Below are 22,136 nucleotides of genomic sequence, written 5' to 3'. Positions count from 1 at the left end.
GGAAGTTTGGGTTGCTCTTTTAAAATAGAAAAGGTGCTAGAGAGGGTTTTTTGAGCAATGCCATAGTGGAACCGCTTTTGGTTCCATTAGGAAGCTTTTCTGTGATAGGGATGTGTGAGGGGAAAGGACCTTTTCATCAAGCGAAGCTTCTCTAAACCTTCTATTCTTCATTCTCACTATATACTTCATAGTAAAAATGGTTCTTTATAGAACCAAAAGTCTTTTCTTTTATGGCATCGCTCAAAGAACTCTTTATAGCACCTTCATTTTTAAGACTAAGTCTTTGTAAAGTCATGTGATTAAATAAAAACAGGAGAAAACCATTCAAACAAGGCTTTAACTCAACACAAATTAAACAGACCTGCTTCAGAAGCGCCAACACAGCTCTGACCCTTTAGTCGTGGACTTTAGAAGCCATGAGCAAGACACATTCTATAAGTATCCATATATTAAAAAAAATAGATGTTACTAGATGTTACTAGATGTTACTTGCTGCATTTTTTTCCTCTTCACTGTGTTGTCTGCCCCCCCAAAATGGCTCATTTTCTCCTCACATTAAAGGCAAAGGATGCCATTGGGAAGGCTACTTTCCATTTTGGAAAAGTGAAAGCAGCACAGAGACCAGTTCCGTCCACTCTGGAGCTGAAACCCTGCCTTTTTCACACTGCTTGGACGCCTGTAGCCTAATTTCAGCTGCTTTTGGAGGCATAAGATTAACTCTAACGTTTGTTAAACGCTCAGGTAACTGCATTGCTATATCAGCAGTATCTAGCCACTATCTTTCTTCGGTAACTATCACTGGATACTGTTCAATTTACTGTGAAACACAGATACACATATTCTTACCGGCCACACTCCCAGTGTTGACACAGCATCATTTAACACCTCACAAAGATGCATATAGAAATACAGGCATATGTGTGTGCATATGTGCATCTATGCTTGTGCCTGTGTGCACATTTGCAACGGCACAGAGAGCCCTCAGCCGCCAGACGGCAAACACAGCACATTAATCTTCACGCCTCCTTATGTACACACACACACAAAGACACACACACACTCTCGCAGAGAGGTGTGTGAGGACTACAGGTCAAAAAATCCACCGTTGTTAGCATTAACCTTCCATAATAGCGCTCTCACCTCTCAAATGCTCACCTTGCGAGTGCTGTTGGCTTTTTTTTCCCTCTGTGTGACAAAAACTGAGCGCTATGGCATTGAAGGCTGTAACAAAGCTATTATGATACTGTTACCTCCCATTTACAGCTTCGCCCCAGAATGGATGCAAGCGGCAGCACTTCAGAGGTCACTCGCTATTCCGCTAGCTGACAGAAAGGCTAGCACTAGGCTCATCCATCAGAAAGAGGGAAATCGGTACACACAATTAACAGCCACAGAATGGGCTCGGAAGGTCACTTTCCATGTCAAGGGCTTATTAATACCTTTTATGTTGTATTTATGAATATTATCACACTTCCTGAAAGCGGCTTAGGTTGGAGCCCTAGTGGAGATGGTTCCTGTTGCATAAACGGCGACCTTGCTGAATTCAATCCACAGTTTTATGATGAGGCCGCACTTGAAATGTAATTTACTAAGGAAATAAAGCATATCTCCAGATACATTAGGCAAAGATAATTATGCTTTAATATCGCCATAAATGCCACGAAAATATATGGAGTCATAATATCACAGCAATTACTGTACGTGATCGAACACCTCTTTTTGCATGTTTGGCAGCGCCAATATATCTGCTGAAGGAGTTTCCTCTTCCACAACTGGAGGGGGATGGTTGGGGTTGGGGAGGATGATGTGTGTGCTCAAGCTAGGCACAGAGGAGCAAACTGAAAGTGAACTGCAAGCTTGTCTCTAACGACTAATGCCTGTACTTAGTTTTAATTTCCTGTGTGGTCTAGCAGTCTGCTGGTAGCTTCCAAAGCAGGAGCTCACCAGTTTGCTGGGCTGTTCAGTAATTAGGCTTCTCTGTTTGAATTGAAAAAAAAGAAGCGAGAAACACTGCACGTTCCCACACTGCTATGAACTAGTTACCATGAGCTAGCACAACCATAGCTGTATATTAATTCATTTGATTCATAAAGCAAGAGATGCTCTAAAGCAACTATCCTGAAATGAGAGTCTGGATCATGCCGAGCAAGCTGAGGGAGAGGAAAAAGTTCAGGAAAAACGTTCAGAAATTTTTTGGAAGCAAGAGAGGAACTAAGGCTTAAAACTTTTGATTCATTTGATTCATTGTTCTGCAGCAACTTTCCAGAAATATGAGTCCAGACAAAGCTGATCTCCTTGGAAGCATATGAGGAACCTAGGCTAAAAGGTAGAACCTATGCTGGGCTGCTCCAACGAGCACAGTTATGATAGAAGTAGGGCTTCTAAGTTTATGATGAACCCTTTCCAGACAAATGCATATTCATTTGATTCATTGGACTAAAGCAACTGTCCAGAAATGAGAGTCTGCACCAAGCCAAGCAAGCTGAGGGTGAGGAAAAAGTTCAGGAAAAGCATTTCGAAACTTCTCGGAAGCATCAGAGAAACCTTGAAAACTTTGGGCTCTCAAATCTTTGGGCTCCAACAAACAGCACAGTTATAATACATAGGGCAAATTTGGGATGAACCCTTTCCAGACAAATTTATATTCATTTGATTCATTGGACTAAAGCAACTTTGCAGAAATGAGAGTCAGGACAGCGCAAGCAAAAACTTTTTGGAACCATGAGAAGAACCTGGAGCTCAAAAGGTTCCTCTTAAATTTAGATTAGACTATTCTTGATTCTTTCAGATTCATTTGATTCATTGTTCTACAGCAACTCTCCAGAAATATGAATCCAGACCAAGCTAAGGGTGATGGGACAAAGAAAAAAAATTAAACTTTCAGAAAGTCCTTGGAAGCATATGAGGAACCAAGGCTAAAAAGGGAACCTTCTCTGGGCTGCACCAAAGGGCCTATTTAGGATACATGGGGCAAATTCAGGATTAGCAGTTTACTGATTCATTTAGATTCATTTGATTCTTTGTTTCCTCAACTTTCTGGTAATGTGAGTCTGGACCAAGCTGAGCAAAAGCATAGAACAAACCCTAAAAAGGCTTAGAAGGAGAACCTTCTCTGGGCTGCTCCAGAGAGCACAGTCGGAATACAAGTCGGACCAAGCCAAATATGTAATAACTGGTACTGGTCTGTACTCGTCTCCATTAGTAATGTGATTTCTCATATGTACTATGTATATAAGGAGCATGCTCATTCATGAAGTACCATAGTGTGATATTGAGCTTCTTGGATCATACAGAAGAAGAATTCACAAGATAAGTCAGTTATTGACATTAAATGTTTGTAGAGTCCAGATTGCTGATGAATTTCATTATAAGCATATGGCAAGGATACAGCTTACACAACTTCAGGTTAGAAACAGGTTAGAAGTTCCTGCAGGGGAGGGCAGTCATGACAGGGGATCAGAACGGATGTGATGGTGGACTATTCATTGAAATCTGGAGGATCCTGGTCAATATTACAGGACCTTCTGGAGCACCTCTAGTCGTTCCCTTTCGCATTCTCTCAAATTAATCAGTGTTGATATTCTAGGGGCTTATGGAATCGTTTATGACCTGTTTATGGTCATGGCCTTGTTTCCTTGCTGGTTGTTCCATTAGAGTTAGGGTTATTATCTGCAATGCAAGCTATTCCTTGAGCAAGGAAAGGGTGAGCTGGTCTGTGACCATTCAGCTTCAGCTAAGTGAGTGGAGGAGTGTTCGCAGTGTGAGTTGAATGCCGGGGGTTGTGCTAACGGGGAACACTGGAGAGTTAATAATAGTTCCACTCTGCTTATGCCTCTGTTCCCTGCACAGTCGCCCATTAGGGAAGATTACTCAGTTGAAGCCAGCCTACACCCACACTCCCATTCAAAACCTGCAGAAATATCTCCATCAGCAAAAGAAAGATCACAATTAGATGGGCAAGTGCTTCAGCTCGACCCGCTTTGCACGTGGTTGATGCTATATTACATTTGTTGGTGATATCACAGTATTTCCACACCGTTGTGACCTTCTGGAAGCGGTATAGTGAGTGTTTTGTCTCATATGTAGTGCTGTCACCATCTGTTCGTGATTCTTATGAAGGGTCCTGAAGTACCCCTGATCTGCACCCTTTGGTGTTTTCCCTTGTTTAACACACCTGATCCAACTTATTCGCTAATTAGGAAGCCCCCCTTAAATTGAAGTAGGTTGGCATTGGGAGCCACTGGGTTATGCCACGTGAAGTGGCTCGGATGCTTGGGTGGAAGCAAGGTGCTGTGAGGTAACATCCATTAGAAAAAGGAAAAAAAAGACAGCCCTGCACAATCCATCTCATCTCTGGCTCCATGTAACATTAGACCCTCCATCAGTGGAAAACGTTCCCTGCCTTCAGAGTGGCCCTACTGGGCCTCAGATTTGAGCTGTGCCCCACCTGACTATGATTGTTTTCTCCTGGGGATCTGTTATTGCAGTGACAGTCCCAACGAGGTTCGCCTATTTCCTGACCAAAGTCAGATTAGCATTGAGTGCAAGGAAAACAAGGCCTGCACGCTGTTGCGGGCGGAATGTGACAGATCCCCGTAAGTAGCGTGCCACCCGCAAGACTGCAGAATGGGGCCCTAGACAGGCCAATCACGCTGGGATTACCCTGTAGTAATAGGGGAATTTGGCTGGAGTCACGACAGCTTTCACTTGCCTCGCGATTTGGGGCACCGACCCTGAAATGGGAAGGTGTGAGCAGAACACGGAACGCAGAGTAGAACAAGAACAGAAAAGAAGAAGAGGAGGAAGATGAGATAATGAGAAGACAATACAAGGAAGAACGGACAGGGATGGAAGGGAGGATCCCAGAGGGCAGAAAGGGTACAAGACAGTGAAGGAGATGAGATATGGAGATGCTGGGTTATGTAGTTATGTTGTGAAGGCTGCTTTGCAGGGTGCAGTGGAAAATCGCCCTGCCATAGCCCTTAGCCTTCAAAAATGAGAACATCCTACAGCAACCAGCAAGGCTGTCTGAGCACTGCCTGTCCTGTCTAGTGCCTTTCTGTAAGTCTATTGTGCTAGTTTATTGATAGAGGTGATACAGCAGGCTCAAGGTAAAGTGTTGATAAAGACTAAAGGAGCACTTGGGGATCAATACTTCTAATGGCTCTGCATTATAAGTGCACGACTGAGAACATCCTCTTAGTCCTCAATTAGGTCTCAAATGGCGAAGTTAAAATGTTTGGAAGGCATGGCATTTTAGTGATAACGGCACTATTACAGAGAGAAAAGAAGCAACCTGAAAAGGCGACCCTCAAGTGGTCTCTTCATATCACATCGTACATTGAGAACATCTAAAGGCTCTTTTATGCTCACCGTTAAATACAGACGCAGACCGAGCCAAGTGTCTGTTCCCCTGTGTCTGCTCTTTTCGTCCATGTTTCTGCACATTCTCCGAAAGCTTGCGGATAAGGACGGAACAGAGAGGCGCTGTAGTCAATAGTTCGAACTTATCAAGGCTACTCATATTACAGAGGTGGGCCAGTGTAATGTTGGGAGTCTTGCCCAAGGACTCTTATTGGTGTAGCGCAGCATAGTAACTAAAGCTGGGCAATATGACGATATTTTATCGCATCATGATACATACATTTTGTTACCATGACAACAATATGCTTTTCTGATCTTATTCAAGGATACTGTTAGTGCTCAATAAACAGCTGCAGATTTCATTACTAACAGTGTAATTAGACTGGTATAGAAATCACTGTATTCAGTACGGGAGAGTCTCTGAATAGTAGTTTAGAAGAATCTGTCGAATCTGTTGTTTTTAGTCTTTGATGTACACGTATTGTGATAAATATTGTGTATCACGAAAAAAAAAGTCTTTAAATATCGTGATATTGGGTTTTTATCATATCGCCCAGCCCTAATAGTAACCCAGGCCAGGAATCGAACCCTGGTCTCCCACAGGGTGTGGTAGCTCACAGGCAGGCCGTGGTGTTGCGCCACGCCAACCACCATACACAATGCAGCAGGCATTATTTTCAAGACCGCCCCCCCCCCTTAAAAAGTGGCCAGGAGAAGCATTTCCACTCTCTTGCCATAATTCAGAATTGATTTGTGACAAGGATTTATGTGAGCAATTTTGATCATGTTATACTGAAGAATATTTGAATCAAAATCGCCAAGTCCAGTCCATCCCCTGCCCCTCCAGAGACGTTAGAAGAACCGGCCAAAGTAGCATCAAGTGTTTTCAATTTCTCTTTTTTTTCAGATGTGCCTAGGCCTGACAAGATAAATGATCTATGAGCAGTGGGAATGCTACAAACATTGGCACGCAATCAAAAATGCTTTGTGTTCCTCAAGTCACTGAGACCCTTTCTCCGCATAGCAGCATCACTATGTGGCTGGATGCATACAGTACATTGAGTTAAATGAAAAAAAAACAAAAAAAAAACAACAAGAATAAAAAACAGATAGACCCCATGCAAGAGTTTCCATTCAGATATAAACTCCAGGGAAAGGCAGAAAAGAGTCTTTTCGGATTTGGATTGATTGGTGGAAACAATAACAACAGCCCAGCGAATGGAGACAAATTACGCTGCGCATTGATGCTCCGAGAGCCTGTCAAAACAGGCATAATAAACGAGAGCCAGACTTCTCTCTGACCCCTGCTGCGGTGTGCTCCAAGTTTGTGCTACCGACAAAAGTATTGGGACACCTGCCCATTCATTTTTTTTCTTCTTCCGATATGAAGGACATTAAAAAAGAGTTTATCCTGCCTTTGTTAGAGTAACTGTCTCTACTGTCCAGCGAAGGGTTCCTGCTAGATTTGGGAGCATTGCTGTGAGGATTTGATTGCATTCAGCAACAAGGGTGTTAGCGAGGTCACGATGTTGAATGATCACCACCCTACCTCACCCCCAACTCCTTAACTCCAGCAAAAGGTATTGAATGGGGCACCATCCATCATTCCAGAAAAGACAGTTCCACTTCACTTCTCCACAGCTGGAGGGCTTTATACCCCTTTAGCCCACACCTGGCATTGGCCAATTGAAGTGGAACCAATTGGTTCATGTTTATCTGCTCCAGAGAGTCCTATTCTATTGGCAGTGCTTCTCTACAGGGACTAGACAAGCTGTTGCAGTGCTGATATGCCATACACGCCTGTAAGCATCCTGATTAAACCTCAGGTGTCCCAGGTGAACCTTTTTTTAATGGGTGATTTTAAGAATCGAGGTATGTGATCAGTGGTTACATCAGCGGTTCACATCAGGCTTTAGTGCTTTATAAGGACATCCAGGCATGTTTGCTCTTCATTTCTCACGGATCATCGCACTCAGACCTAGAAAATACCTACCTATGTGTGTGTGTGCCGGCGTAAGTGGTTGTGGTGGTGGTTGTGGAGGGGGGTAGGTACAAGGCAGGCAGGTTCTTCCCCAGATGAAGAGGGCAGAGGGGCAGCAGACACAGAGCAGCCGGGGGCTGTTTACATTCCACCAGCAGGCCACGCATTTTCTTGGTCTCGAAGCAAAGTGAAGTATGAATGTGCAAGTAATCAGGGGATAGAGCCGTGTTTTCTCTGCTCTCTGTGGGCCTGAGTGTGATGGAGCAGGTACATGCTGCAGACTTAGAGCTGGGGATGAATGTAGCATAGCACAGGCCTGCAGGCCTCTAAATAGGGCTCAGTATGACATGCAACTTAGTTCCATCAGGATTTTTCCCCCAAACCCCCCACAGAATGATTTTGCAGCCTTTTCAGGAGGCGTGCACATTAAGATGCTTTTGTTTTGCAGGCTTGCAGTTGTGGTTGCCAGACCTCTCAACAGCTGGAGTCAGTTCTAATATTTTGGTCCTGATAGGGTCCGCAGGGCTGAAGCGCTCGCTTGTTATCTGCGAACTCTGTGCTGACCTCGTGAGGGCCTGAACTTCAGTAAACGCACTTCATTTTTGCCTTGAGTAATAAACACAGTCCACACCACAATCTCTTGGCTCAAGGAGCCACTTCAAATATGAATGAAGTGTCTGGGTGAAAACTCATAACTTTTTTGTTTTGGGAAGGATACACATTGAGTTTGACTTTGGGTTTTTGGATTTCCATGAGAACTACCTCCATAACACTGAAAAACAAGCTGATGCTGTGTACAGTTCAACAAGTTAGCTAAGGGCAAGGAGTGCATTTCGCAAGAGCCATCTCTGAGAATGGCGCATTCTCTTCCTTATGAGGATTCTTTATCAGATAGAAAAGAACTGAGGCAAATTAGAGCAGACCACCAGCCCTCATATCTCACAATCAAAATAATTGCCTCATAACATAGATGGACACTGCCAGTACCAACATCGAGCACAGCAACTGAAAGTTGCACAGTGCCTCGACTTGCAAGGAGCCCATGACACTAGATCCATCCATCTAACTCTGTAGCTGGTCTTACTATCCTAAGCCCTGAAAATGTTCTACGATTTGTCCCAGTCCTGCAGGACTGGGTTATTTACAGCCATGTTCACCAATTGTGGTCCACAAGTACCCTGGTCCAGGAATTACCATAGTACCACTGCACCCTTGGACATGCTCTCCCAGCTCAGGAATTGCAAATTGCCAAGAGGTTGCCAATTAGTTGATTAGCTGGTGTGATAAAGCATGGAAGATATTCAACCAAAATTCAGCCAGAGCAGGGGTACTTCAGGGGAAACTGCTGACTTAGAGATGTCTCGTGGGTCTACAGACACAAAGGACTCATGTCCTGTGAACAATGCATGGAATGTTGACCAGGAACTGTTGCTGTGCAGCACGTTTCAGGACCTGGATTCTAGTTTTATTTGCTGTGCATATGGTAGAGTGCTTAAATCTTCTCTGCTACCAATTTGCATTAGTGGATGGCCTTGCGCTTCCTTCAATTAGCCGAGTTGTCTGAATTTGTACGTCCTGCTTCATTTCCAGTCAGTGCCTCTGTTGATGCAAATTACAGTTGATTACATCAAGTGATAATAAAACAATGTAAACAATGAAATCTGATCCTGGTTCCAATCCATGAACTAAAAGGTTGCAGGTGAGAACGTACCTGTCAGTATCATTCTACTACAACAGTAGCCTTAAGCAAAGGTGCTTAACCCCAATTTGCCCTGGGGATACCATCCCTGCAACTGGCCAGTGTACCTTGCCTCAGGCAAGCATGTCATCCCATTGGTAAAACATCAACGATGACATTTTATTCACTTGAGCCTGGTGGGGCTGGACCACATCACCAACTGTGGTATCTGTTCTAAACCTCATGCGGACCTTGACGCACTTGCCGTCAGTATTTTTACGAGGTCACAGACAAAGGATTGGGGTGGAACGGAAGGCCTGAGCGCAAAACCCCAACTATCCCATCCTGGAGTAGCATGTGGTGCATCATGGGAGGTCTGGAAGAAGAGAGGGAGAGAGAGGGGGAGAAAGAGAGAGAGAGAGCAGAACAGCGCCAGGGGCTAAGAGTTAGTGAGCATCCCCCTTCCCCGGGCCAGAGCGAGAAAATAAACGGCACGGCCAAGCCCACATTCCCTGGCTAGAGCGGTTAAGCCGCAGGAGCTGCGAGGGCAGGACGGAGGCGTCTGATCCGCACTGTATCAATCTGATGCCTTCTAATCCCGTTGACCTTTCTGTAGCATGTAGCTTTGCATGACCTTCATTTGTGCGAAAATCCCATCGCGTAACAATGCAATATTACAGAGCAGGGAGAAAATTCCACTGCGGAATCCCTAAGCCAGTAGTCACAGCTATTGTGCGTGGTGGTCCTTCGACATCACGGCAGCTTGGAGCGCAACAGGAGATGAGGCAGCTCTGGAGGACATGTGACCTGGCGGGTCTTGTGACCTCACAAAATGACGTTTTGAGGGATCTAGAGGTTCCTTTTGTGTTCTCCCTCCTAATGTTAGTCACGTTGAGCTCGTTCCCTTTTTTTGTGGAAATGAGAACTGATTATCAACAAATACCTCCAACCTGTTACGACCTGTTCCTTTCTCTGTGAAAACATCAACAGAATGCAGTCCATTTATAGAGATAGATAGCTTCTGGTAAACAGTGCCCTGTTTGCATGGCCACTTAGCTGCTTTGTTTTCTTGGCCGCATGTTTCACGAGCACAGACACAGCTGTTCCTCATCTAGACAGGAGATCCAGCTGTCGGCCCCTCGGCCAGGATCTTCCTGGCCCAGCCTGCACCACCACGGCTCGTAAAAGTCGAAAGCTCCTCCGTGTGGGTGTGGAGTCCTCTGTATCTCATCTCTCCCCGGAGCCTCGGTTAAGCTCAATGGCCGGTTTACGTCTCTGCAACGCGAAGTGTCAATTTAGCTGCGGCTTTGAATCTCAATTTGCTGTGTGCCTTTTTACATTCCCCTCCCCTCTTCAGAAAAAAAAGGCAGGCACCCAGCCATTGTCCTTGAAGCTACGTGTTAGTTTCACAGTGCATTAGCGTGGAGTGGCTAACACCAGAGGAAGTCTGTGGGGGTTTCTTTGGCTTGTATGAGGGTGCTTCTGTGTGTTTGAAGATAATATGCATTACGCCAATGACAAATGCATGAGGTGGGGTAGTGGAGGGAGGGGACCGGACTGGAAATGCCTATAGTGGCTGTGTGCGGAAGAAGGAAAAAAAAAAAGAGACCCCGCATCAGATAAGGCTGCGACAGACGCACCTGCTAAACTGCATAATGAGAATGAAACATTCTGGGCTATCGAAAAGCACCAGACATGACTTATTGTGCCTGGGCTTTGTTTTGCTCATGCCGTGGGGCCAGCGATTAGGTGCCCTATCGCTGCCTGTTCGGGGGTGTCTGCAGATAAGTGGGCAGGAAACAGGAAATGGGTTTATTCGCACCCTGCCAAGCACGCCGGGTGCCAAAAGCGGCCCGACAGAACGAGGGCAAACGAGAGACAAGCTCTTAATGAGAATCTTCAAAGGAAATGAGACAGAGGGCAAAGCAATGACTCCTATGGTGAAGATGTTTGAAGAGGGGACGTTTCACTGGCGTGTTTTACTCAGCCGTCCTTTTAGAGAGCAAGGGTCTGAGGGTGTGCTATTAAATCAGCTCCATTAAATGGGCTTCAGAGAGCTTCGGGCCCTCATGCATCTCCTTTATCCTCTGGGTGATCTGTGTTTGGGTTGGTAAATATTTTAGAAGGCTGTCATTAGTATTGTGTAGCTGGGCAGTTGTGTGAGTAACGCAGAGGTACGTTCCGCTGTGGGCTGGATGGAGCTACATTGTAAGCTGTTGAAGCTACTATTGCATGGATCCGAGCATAATAAGGGACTTTTGTATGAGATATGAAACCCGAGACCAGGTGTTTTTCAATGAAGGTGAATGTGTTCCAGACTCCTGAGGCTGTTCAGGACGTTTTTCCCACCCTCCAGTTCTTTCAAGATAAGAACGTAACTGGAGCTTTAGATGTTTGGAGATGGGCAGAAGAAAAGGCAAATAGAGATGAGGATAATTTGAATGCTGGCACTTTGCCACGCAGCTTGCCTGTCTCTTTTATAGCCAAAACACAGTTAAACCGGCTTGACACGGCGCTACGGATGCACGGGCCAAAACACAAACATGGCTTCATCAGTTAGGAGGGAGTTTGGTTTAACTCCAGCGCGAAGAGGAAGATATCTCTGACAGTTGTGTTACAGATATCGTTCTTTAAAGGAGTGATTGATTCACTTGTTCACTCCTGCACAAGGACAGCAAGCGAGGCTGTGAAAGTTATCATATTTGCATAGCAGCATATCTCGCTAAACTGACTGGATGAATCCATACGGAAGTGTTTGGTTTGGGAGCAGATAACAGGAGTTCGCTCTCGCCTTGGCGCAGTGCCTTCACTTCTGATCCTGTTCTACAGCACAGAATCAGAAGACTCCAACAGCATGGGAGCGCATGCAAAATTCATAGCCAGAGACTGCCTGGAGAATAAGAGCTGCATGGTCAGTCAGTGGAGGAAAGAGAAAAAGTGGGCAGCTTACTTTCGCTCAACCTGTGTGCTTTCATCTTGTTGTGGGCGCCCCATCAGCTATGCTGGCACATTGTGTCGATGGTGCACGTGAAAATGCAGCTGCAATTATCTCTCTCAGAATCTGGGTGGATTTAAACCTGTCACATTCCACCATGGGCACCATCGCCAACTTTTAAGAATGGTCACAGCCTTTGGTCATCACCAAACCTGCCATTCTGTCCTTTCTGTCACTGTAAGGCAGGGGCTGAATGACCCAGTGCCCCTCAGCCCCTCTCATGTTGTACTTACACATATAGACAAAAGTATTGGGACACTTGTTCATCCATCGTTTATCCTACTTTTCAGGTTTATCCTAGCAACTGTCTCTACGGTCCAGGGAAGACTTTCTACTAGATTTTGAAGCATTGTTGTGAGGATGTGATTGCATCCCTAGTGAGGTCAGGATGTTGGATGACCCCCACCTCACCCCTAACTCCCCAACTCTTCGCAAAAATAATAAGATAGAGCACCAACCAGACTGTGGCTGTGGCAAGGTTGCACATATGTCAAACGAGGCATGTGTCAGTCCTCCCTTCCAGTGTTGGAAGCATTACATGTGATAAGGGGAGAGTACTAATGAGCGGGTTTGGTAATTGGCTATCCAAAATTGGGAAGGATGTGTAAAAATCTGGATGACAAACAAACAAACAAACAAACAAATAAATAAATAAATAAATAAATAAATAACAACAAAATGTCAAAAAGTGAAGAAGGGAGATGCAAGGTTTTTGCGTGATTCTGACAGTATGCAGATTCTTAGACTTCATTTGAAGGGAGCAGGGACTGAATAGGGTACGATAATGAGCGCTCTGTGAAATTCTCGCTTCTGAAACAAACGAGGTATTTAAATGCATTATAAGATTAAAGAAAGGGCAGGATCTGTATTCCGAGTTCACAGTCAAGGCACCAGGGAAGAGTGTATTTATACTCGCACTGTTTAATACAATCCACTAAAGCTGCAAATAATCAGCGTTTCTTGCCTGCCAGCACATCTGGGTCTGAACCCTACGGGCCCCATCCGAGTGCACCGTAGAGTGTTTGAGGTGAGCGAGGAAGCGGATGCAGTCCTGACTGTGGTTTTCTCTCTCCATAGGGGCCAGGATCCAGTATGCGCGGATCGGCAGCGACGTGACCATGCAGTGCGGCTCCCTGGACAACGACGCCTCGGTCATGTGGAAGGTGAACGGGACGGACGTGAAGGCTCGGCGACGGGAGGAAGGGCCACGGCTCACCCTCCTTGATGTGGACATGAACAGCAACGCCTTGTACAGCTGCTTCCAGAACCCAGACGACTTTCAGCGCCGCGACCAGATCACACTCCGTGTTGGCCGTGAGTGAATTCCCTTCTCTTTCTTCTGCCCTTCCAAAGCTTGTATGAAACAGCAGGGAAATGCCAAGGTGCACAATTTGACCCGTACTCCAAAATTAGCCAAGACAGTTTGCCATCCAAAGTTTCCTTCTATGAGGAGCTCTGAGGATGGCCACTACTAAAGTTTTTAACTGTGACACTTTTATCTATTTTTATACATAATGATTTGTCATTGGATGTCGTTGGATAATATCCTATAGGACATATCCTATATCTTGCGTGGGATTAGTCTGCTGTCTTCAGTATAGTGATCGGCCCATGTGAGCTTGAAAACAGCACCCCTCCCCCATTTTTAAGAAATGGAGGACAGTCATTTAGCTCTGTATGACCATGTAGGATGCTGGCCGGCCATCTGCTAGCCAATGCATCAAAGCAAAGTATTTTTGAGCACATTGGTGATTGGTTGGTTGCATTGACGGCAGTTCGAAAAGAGGCTGTGACTGGGTGTGCATGCGCTGGAGGAGGCATGGAGGCATGTGTCCGTCCTCACCCTCTCAGTGTTGGGAGCATAACATGTGATAGAGGGTACTAACAAGTGGGTTGGGTAGTTGACTAAAAAATCTAAAATTTGGAAGGAAAGGAGAAAAATTACAGTGTTACAGGGACGAATGAGGGACTGAGGAACACCAGACAGTGTTCCCATATTTAGAAAAAGTACATAATTTTAGGAAATGACATATGCAACATTCTTAGTGGAATTTAAAAGGTAATTATAATGTTAATATAACACATTTTCTTAGGGCAACGGATTGTCTCAAAGTTTTTAACTTACGTGAACTTATCTGTGCTCTTGAGCAGTAATTTGGCCATGCAGTTCCCTCTCAGCTAATTAGTGTCCATAAGCTTCCATCCCTTGTTAGCTACATTAGCCTTAAAGCTTCAGCTTTTTTTTTTTTTCTCCTCATTATCTCTGTTCTGGTCCTCAACTCTCCCATCTTCACTCTCTGTCCCATACTTTCACTCAGTGTATAGCTTACTATATTACCTCTCCCCATGAACTAGCCCTTTACTTGCTTACGCCAAGAGGGAAAGACCAAGAGGCGCTGGCTTGGATACACTTACTGCATGTTAGCTGCATCTCCACCCCACCCTTTCCCAAACCTCTAGCCCCCTTCAAAACCCTCCTTCCCATCCATGTTCAGCCACCTCTTCCTGTGTGGGAGTCAGAATGGGTGCGAGCGCTTACCATGTCTGTTAACTCAGGGCGATTTATGGACTGTGTTTGGGCCTTCCCTAAGTGGCTACGGAGTGTGATGTCATACTGGACGTTAAGCCAGGGCCAGATGTGCCGTTCCTTTGATTAGCGGCTTAGAGCAGGGTCATCTGCAGGCCGCGGTACATCTGATGGTGCTGCGGCGCGCAGGATGTTACCGCGCTCCATTTCTCCCAGCCTGACAGACAAGAAGTGGCCATCTCCAGCCCAAATTGCAAACATGGAGTGATCTATGTCGGAATGTGTACACAGTTTAATGGACTGTTATCTTGCTTGGCCGAAAGGACCGTGCAAGCCGGGTCATTTAAGCCCTGCGGCTTGCGAACAGCATGGATGCAGGTGGCTGAAGGACAGTTCGGAATGTCTCAAGGAAAGAGGATTTTCTCCTCTCTTGAACAACCAGGAGGAAATTGTTTCGGACTGCCGAGGCTGCTAATCAATAACGGTGACTAGATGCTACCCGTAACACTTTCTGACAGCAATTAAATTCGCTAATTAAATTAGAGAAATTAGAAGAGCAGAAGAGGAGATGAGCCCTGCTCGTGACTTCAGGATGAGGAATGTGCTTCCTCAGCTGTGGAGTTCTGTGTTTACTAGGCCTTTCGAGAATGTCAGCGTGGAATATTGGTAGAATCACATGATTAATGGCTTCTAATTCCCTTAAAGACATGTTTCTTTCTCAGCCGGGGACATACATTAATAATGGCGTCCTCAAAAGAGCATAGCTTATTTATTTCTTTTCTTGCCAAATGCCAGCACGGATTTACACGTCGACCGTCTCGGGCCTTTTCCTTTTGCCCTGTCAGTGTTACTTGTGTTCAGCTTTCTCTAAGAAACATTTTCCACTCAGCAACTGCCAGAAAAGCCTCAGCCTGTCCCAAAAAAAAAAACCCCACTGTGATCGAGGGATAGCAAAGCTCGCTGCTTTTTTAATGCTTGGTCGCAAGAGCTCTTGCGGTCTGGACATGGAATAACAGGGCGAACAGCTACTCGCGCTATGCCTGGGTCACAAGCCAGCTAACGAGACAAGTGCTAGAGCTAAGTGCTTGAATGATAGTGGCATGGTCCCAATCCCACAGCCGGGGAGAGGCCCCTCCACATGTGCGTCAAACTCTCAGCCTGTCACAGAAGCGCCAGTCAAGGAGATGAGGAGACCGATGAGTGTGGGCTGGCCGGCAGATTACCGTGTTTCACGTCGTCACCTCAAAACCACAGCCCTGTTCAGTGGCCTGTGATAAACACAACAGCTTGTAACTCAGCCTCCACTGCGAGACTGGAGAGTGGACATCTTTGTCGTCCTGTAATTATGAGGCCTAAAATTGAAGGCAACCAAGGACATGGATGCTTTGGGTCAGTTGGTTCCAAACCATGGTCCTGGAGCGCCTGTGCTTTTGAGGGCTGGTCCTGCAACTATAGCTCGGGGTTATCTTCAAACCATGGCGTCTTTGGTCAGTGTTCTTCTTTAAAAACTGTGGTTAAGTTTGTCAAACCACCAGCAAATACGACTTGGTGGTGAATCCTGGTAGTTCTGACAGTTACAGTGTGAGTTTATCTGAGGTTATTGCGCCTTCATTTATTTGCTTTTTCAGCCCAGCGATTGTTCCAATAGGATTCTCTGCATTTGCCATTCACCCTTTCAATGACAAACTATTTCTGCAAGCTTCAGAGCACAAAACATCTCACGAAACCCAATATTCTCTGTAAATTGGAATTTTGTTCTGCCCTCTGGTAGCTATAATCCACAGGTTCTATTATGCCTTTTTCATACCCGGAATGCTCCTTCCGGAGCTCCTTCCGGCTTAGCTTTGAGAGGTATGATTGAAAGAGAGATTCAGTTACCCAGGCCGAATTGTCATTGAGTTACCAAAGTATGGTATCAATCTAACCTCTGAATAACACACGCCAAGGCTGGGTGTAGGGTGCAAAGCTGTCCTCAAAAGTGGATAAGGTCATGAAGAGAGCGAGAAAAAGGAAAGAAAAAAAGAAAAAGCAACTTTACTCTTGTAAAGCACCGGTCTCGCTGCATCCTGCATCCTGTTTGCTTTTTCCTCTCGCGGCCCATCTCCATTCGGCTATGAGGAACAAGAGAAAGCCATTAAAATGGCATGTTCTGTCCATCCCTGGAGAGAACTGCTTTTTTCCGACCAGACAAGCCCAACGGCTAGAGTCATCGCTGCGGTTAAAGCTGAGGGCCAAGGACCACGGAGCGGGCCTGGGGAAACTAGTTGCATCGCTGTCAGTGTGTTGGTGTTGGCTTTTTCTGCGGTGGTTGTCAGGGAGGAGGCTTGCGAAGAGGCACAAGGGGGACACATGTTGAGGTTGTCACCACTGTGCTCTGGAATGCTTGTAAATGTTCTGAACCATCAAACTTTTATTGCTATTGTTGCTTTCAGAAGAATAAAACAGCGATGTCGAACCGCCTTGACCAATTAAATGGAAAAGGACAGGCTGACAGTAAAGCTATACTAAATGTACGTATGTCTTTATTCAACGGCTGCAGTGTGTTATAGTGGGACACTAAGTGTGAATACATACTATGGCACAATGACACATTTTTTTTAAGCATGGGTCAATCAAGAATGTGAAATCCAGACGTCTTGGTAGACTAATGTTGCTGCCTATCCGTTGATGCTTTCCTAATTGAAAGCCTAATTGACACTTTTTGAGCATTGGGATTTCCTTCTTTCAAACTATAAGAGATACTTATGTCTTCTCTCCACTTTATTGCTTATGACAGCTAAACAAAATGTTGTTCATAGGAAGAATAACCTTTATATACTCAAGCCCCATGGGTTGCATTTTTATAGCTACTTCTTTAGCATTTATTCAACAAATCTGTTTTTTTTTTCTATTTCCTTTAACAGCAAGCTTGATTTTTGCTTGTATTTTGTGAAGGCAAGGCTCCCTGCACGGCCATCTTCATTGAACGTGATTGATATTTTGTTTACTGTTGGGGTCCTGTGGGAGTGTGGAGAACGGGTCAGCCAAATGTAGCATACACTAATTACATCAGCTCCGGATAAAAACGCACCAAGAGGAGACTGAAGCAAGGGGAAGTCAGCCTATCAGCAACAGGAGGATTTGTTACTACTCCTACTTCTCTAGATTACTCTGCACCTTTGACGTATTTTACATTTACAGTAGGGAGATAATCCTGGATGTCTTTAAACAGTTATTCACTCTCATGCCTCTGATTTACATCCATTGAACATTTTTTTTTTTTTTTTTTTTTTTACTAAACCATAACTGGGTCCGCTTGCATTACTCAAGAATTTCTTTGGACATTCATATCTTGAAGAGTTTAAGTGCACTAGGTGGGCAAAAGTAACCAGTTGGGAAACCTGCTCATCCGCCTTTTCTTCCCAAATCAAGGATATTCAAAAAAGACTTCATCATGCTTTGGTTAGAGTAACTGTGTCTACTGTCCAGGGATGGCTTTCTACTGCCAAGAGTGTTAATGAGGTCAGGATGTTGGATGATCACCACTCCACCTCATCCCCAGCTCTCCAGCTCATCCCAAAAGTATGGGATGGAGCACCATCCATCATTCCAGAGAACAGGGTTCAATGCTGGCCCACTCCTGGCATTAGTGGTGGTTGGTGTGGCGCAACAGATAACACCACTACTTGCCAGTGAGCTACCACACGATGTGGGAGGCTGGGGTTCGATTCCCGGTCTGGGTGACTATGCTGCGCTACATCAATAAGAGTCCTTGGGCAAGACTCCTAACACTAAATTGGCCCACCGCTGTAATACGAGTAACCTTGTAAGTCGCTCTGGATAAAAGCGTCAGCTAAATGCCGTAAATGTAAATTAGGCTGCATGTTGCCATGGGTTTATTGTTTATCTCCTCCAGAGAGTCCTATTCTATTGGCAGTACTTCTTATCTACAGGGACTGGACAAGCTATGTGTGTATGCATTTGCACATTTGTGTCAGCAATGGGCGAAGCTACAAGTAGCCGAAAGCATTCATTAGAAGGGATACTGTGAGATGCTGAAACTATAGCCTCAGCCCAAACCACCTAAAGAAGATAGTAGCAGATCGATGGTAGTTAATTGACTCTAACAGCACATGTACAGTATCTAATGAAGAAATATGCACCCATCATACTGGTGCTATTCAGTCATACGCACTGGTTTATTAGGAGACAAATGGTTTTAATTGCTCACTGTGCCGAAGCTGCTTAATATCAAATGCAATTGATAGATTTGTCAGTGTCCAATTTGGCACTCTTAAAAAGAAAGGTTCCTAAATAGTCCTTGGCATTGACACATGGTTCTAGGAAACAGCTTTTATTGATGCAGAACCTTTAAATTATGAGGGAGTGAATGCCACTCATCTGACATTGCTCCAAAGAACCCAATAAGGATTTTATTTTTTGTAACTGGGTATTTGCCTTAAGCTGTTCAAAATATAGCCTCAAACATAGATCACTGCCTTAGCAAGATAACCGGTGGTTAATTGACTGTAGCAGCATACGCACAATAGCTAATGAATGTGTATCTTTTTATACTGGCGCTATGCAATCGTAGACGCTCTTCTATGAGGAGACAGGTGGCCCTAAGTCTGCTAATACTGGCAAATGGCTGCAGTGCATTGAATAGGTTTGTCAGCCATTCTAATCAAGGCTGAGAATTTCATTCTGAATGTGGTGCAACACTTTTTTCCCCTCTGCTGATCATATTTTTGGAGCTTTTTCCTACAGGGAGCAGAGAAAAGAGAGATATCGAGAAGTGCCACTGGTGTGTCTTCCTTTTGGGAGCAGAAAAGAGAGCTATAGAGATGGGGCACTGGTGTATCTGTATTTTCCGCTGCAGATTTATATATATATATATATATATATATATATATTTTTTTTTTTTTTTCTTTTTTTCTCCATCACGTCGTGTCCTTTGGGAAGAGGCAGTGCTGAACTTCAGCTGTAATTTACAAGTCTGTTCCTTTAGTATTCCGTCTCTAATCAAATTTCCCCTGTTTCCTCTATACCCTGTGTGAGTACTCATGAAGAAGGAGAAAGCGAGGGAGGAGGTGGTGGGGTGGAGAATGCGGGGAGGAGGGGAGAGGGGTTCCTCTAAAAACCCCACCAGACACAGCGTCTGTAAATTCAAATGAAGTGTTGACATCTTAATCAAAATGAATATGGTTATGGTGAGACGCGTCCCCATCTTTAAGATAGATGTCATACCGAAAGGCAGAGGGATCGATAAGTAATTTACATTTTTTGTGGATCATTTCCCTGGGCGTAACCCTTTTTTTTTCACTGTGCCACGGCAGTATTGTAATTCACGAGTAGACGACAATGGCATCAATGCGAGGCCGGACCGAACATGCCTGTCTGAAAATGAAAACAACATTTGTGTCGCAATCTGAAATAAGATTTTTTGATCGATGCAATGTTAACAAGGGAGACAGGTCTGGAGAATGGGCTCTGATTCCCGGTGACATCACGTTGAACTCCACGGCACTGGATAATTGCATCGACTGCGGTGAACAATGAGTAAACACCAGCACTATTCACTTGCTGTGGCCTTAATGTGACTTAAGGACAGAGCGGAACATCTGCAACCGGCACCTCCCTTCCAAAAACATCTGCGTTAACTCAGACCATCTGAATGCTTCGGCTGAAGAGCGAGCGGGAAACAGTAGCTTAGAAGCATTACGCAATGCACTCTTCGTGTGCCATCGCAACGAAGCGTACCAGATTAACGAATGCTTTCCGAGTGTCCACTTGATCCCTGGAGAAACAGAAACAGTGAGGGCGCGTTCGGAAGGGCCTGTCCGGGTGTAATTCCTGTGCATTTTCAGTGAAAACAAACATGCGAAGGGAGGGATGAAATGGAAAATGACGAATTCCGACTCTTCTGGATCCCAAGTGCTTGCAGCAGATGAAAAGAAGCAAAACATGATGAAAACACGAGCATGCGTTCTTCGGGATAAGCTCGTTTTATTAGGGAATAACACACCGCTATTGATGTTGGCTTAATCGGAATACCGAGTGGTGGCCTCGTCTTTCCCTTCCCTTCCCTTCCCTTCCCACTCTCTGCATAAAGTGTGTCCATTCATAGATTCAAGTTTAAACACCCCGATACAAAAAATCTGAAGAAGCTTTTTATCTAGGGAGGTTTAACTTCAAAAGATAGACAGCACACACCCACACACACACATAGACACACACTCATCCATTATTTCCCTTGTGCTTGACCTCACTAGTGTGCTGCCTTTGGCACACTGATGCTCCACAGCTCCAGCACTTTCAAACACACAATGAAGCACACTGATTATGGATCTCCTCGGAATAGGCCTTATTAGAATAAATGACATTTCACAAGTCCAGCCAGTGGATCTCTCCATTTACGTCCACTCAATCCTTCCAAAAGAGCCTGAAGCCTTGTGTACAGTCAGTCACTGATAACTATAATATTTTGATATTAAATATGTACCAAAACGTGTAGCCGCACCCTGTGAAACTGTGACACCTCAAATGGCACCTTTAGCTTATCTTCTAGCTCAAGGTGCTTTAATTATGGTCACTGGAGGGGCAGAACTTGGTGATCTACTAGCTCAAACATGCCTGGTTCAACAAGCTGCACTATATGTCCAAAATTTTGTAGACGCCTGCTCCTCCAGGGCTGCTTTTGAAATCCAGGGTAATAATAGGGAGTTTGTGGTTGGTAGTTTCAGCCTCCACTCTTCTACAAAGGCCTTGCATTCGATTTTGAAACATTGCTCTGAGTATTTGATGGCATTCGGTGGTGAGAGCTTTTGTGAGGTCCAATGACTAATGACTTATAATGGATGACTAGTTATAGATCAAAAGTGCCACTCAAACTTAACCCAGAGGTATAGGCGTGAGCTCCAGTACCAATAATCACTTCCACTGTTCCACACCTACATCTACCAGATGGCATTGAGCATGGTGACTTCAGACTCACGTGTGGCTGTAGAATTTTCTATTTATTCAAATAAGGAGCAATACAGGGCAGCCAATCCGATCCACCAGAACAAAGATCATTTGCATATATCAGTCTTAAAGGCACAGTACCAAAAACAGCCTGTTCCAAGTGGAAAATGGTCCTTTAAAAAGGAACTATGGCTTTTGCTTTTGGTACGTAAACTCACACAGATGCTATACATGGACTTCTAGATCTCCAGCTTCCATTTATCCATTTCCATTAAGCTCAGATGAATTTCAGTCTGCTTCTCAGTGCAGTTTTTTTACATAGAAGCATTGTGCTTGACTATAAATTCCCGCCACCACCCGTGCCTGCCTGGAGGTGCTCCATTTTTCAGCTGCCACTATCTCACGGGTGTGCTCTGTAAGAGCTGCCACTTGCTGCCATTGCTTGTCTTCCTGATTAAAATCTTAAGAAAAGAGCTGAAGCGCTTCTCCGTGAACTGATGGCACAGTTGAGCCTCTCTGCAGAGGAAGCACTCATGGAGGAGAGGCAAGTGGCAGCGTTTCCTGCTCCCCATAGCCCGGCTCTGTCTTTGTACTGGCAATTAGGCACGTGTAGTCTTTAGAAGAGATCGTATGAAGCCGGTCGGGTGTG

General features: G+C 45.0%; 1 protein-coding gene across 1 annotated transcript in view; it reads left to right on the top strand.

Moving 5' to 3' along the window:
* The window catches only part of cntfr (ciliary neurotrophic factor receptor), a 193,056-nt gene that overhangs the window by 95,267 nt on the left and 75,653 nt on the right, over positions 1-22,136 (top strand). Inside the window, exon 3 of the mRNA XM_072658552.1 lies at positions 13,096-13,332. Coding sequence (XP_072514653.1) covers positions 13,096-13,332 — 237 coding nt within the window. The remainder of the gene's footprint in view (positions 1-13,095; positions 13,333-22,136) is intronic.

This window comes from Salminus brasiliensis, chromosome 16, assembly GCF_030463535.1.
Source record: "Salminus brasiliensis chromosome 16, fSalBra1.hap2, whole genome shotgun sequence".
NCBI classification, from domain to species: domain Eukaryota; kingdom Metazoa; phylum Chordata; class Actinopteri; order Characiformes; family Bryconidae; genus Salminus; species Salminus brasiliensis.
Note: the sequence above shows the minus strand (reverse complement) of the source record. Positions and strands in the feature narration are given on the sequence as shown.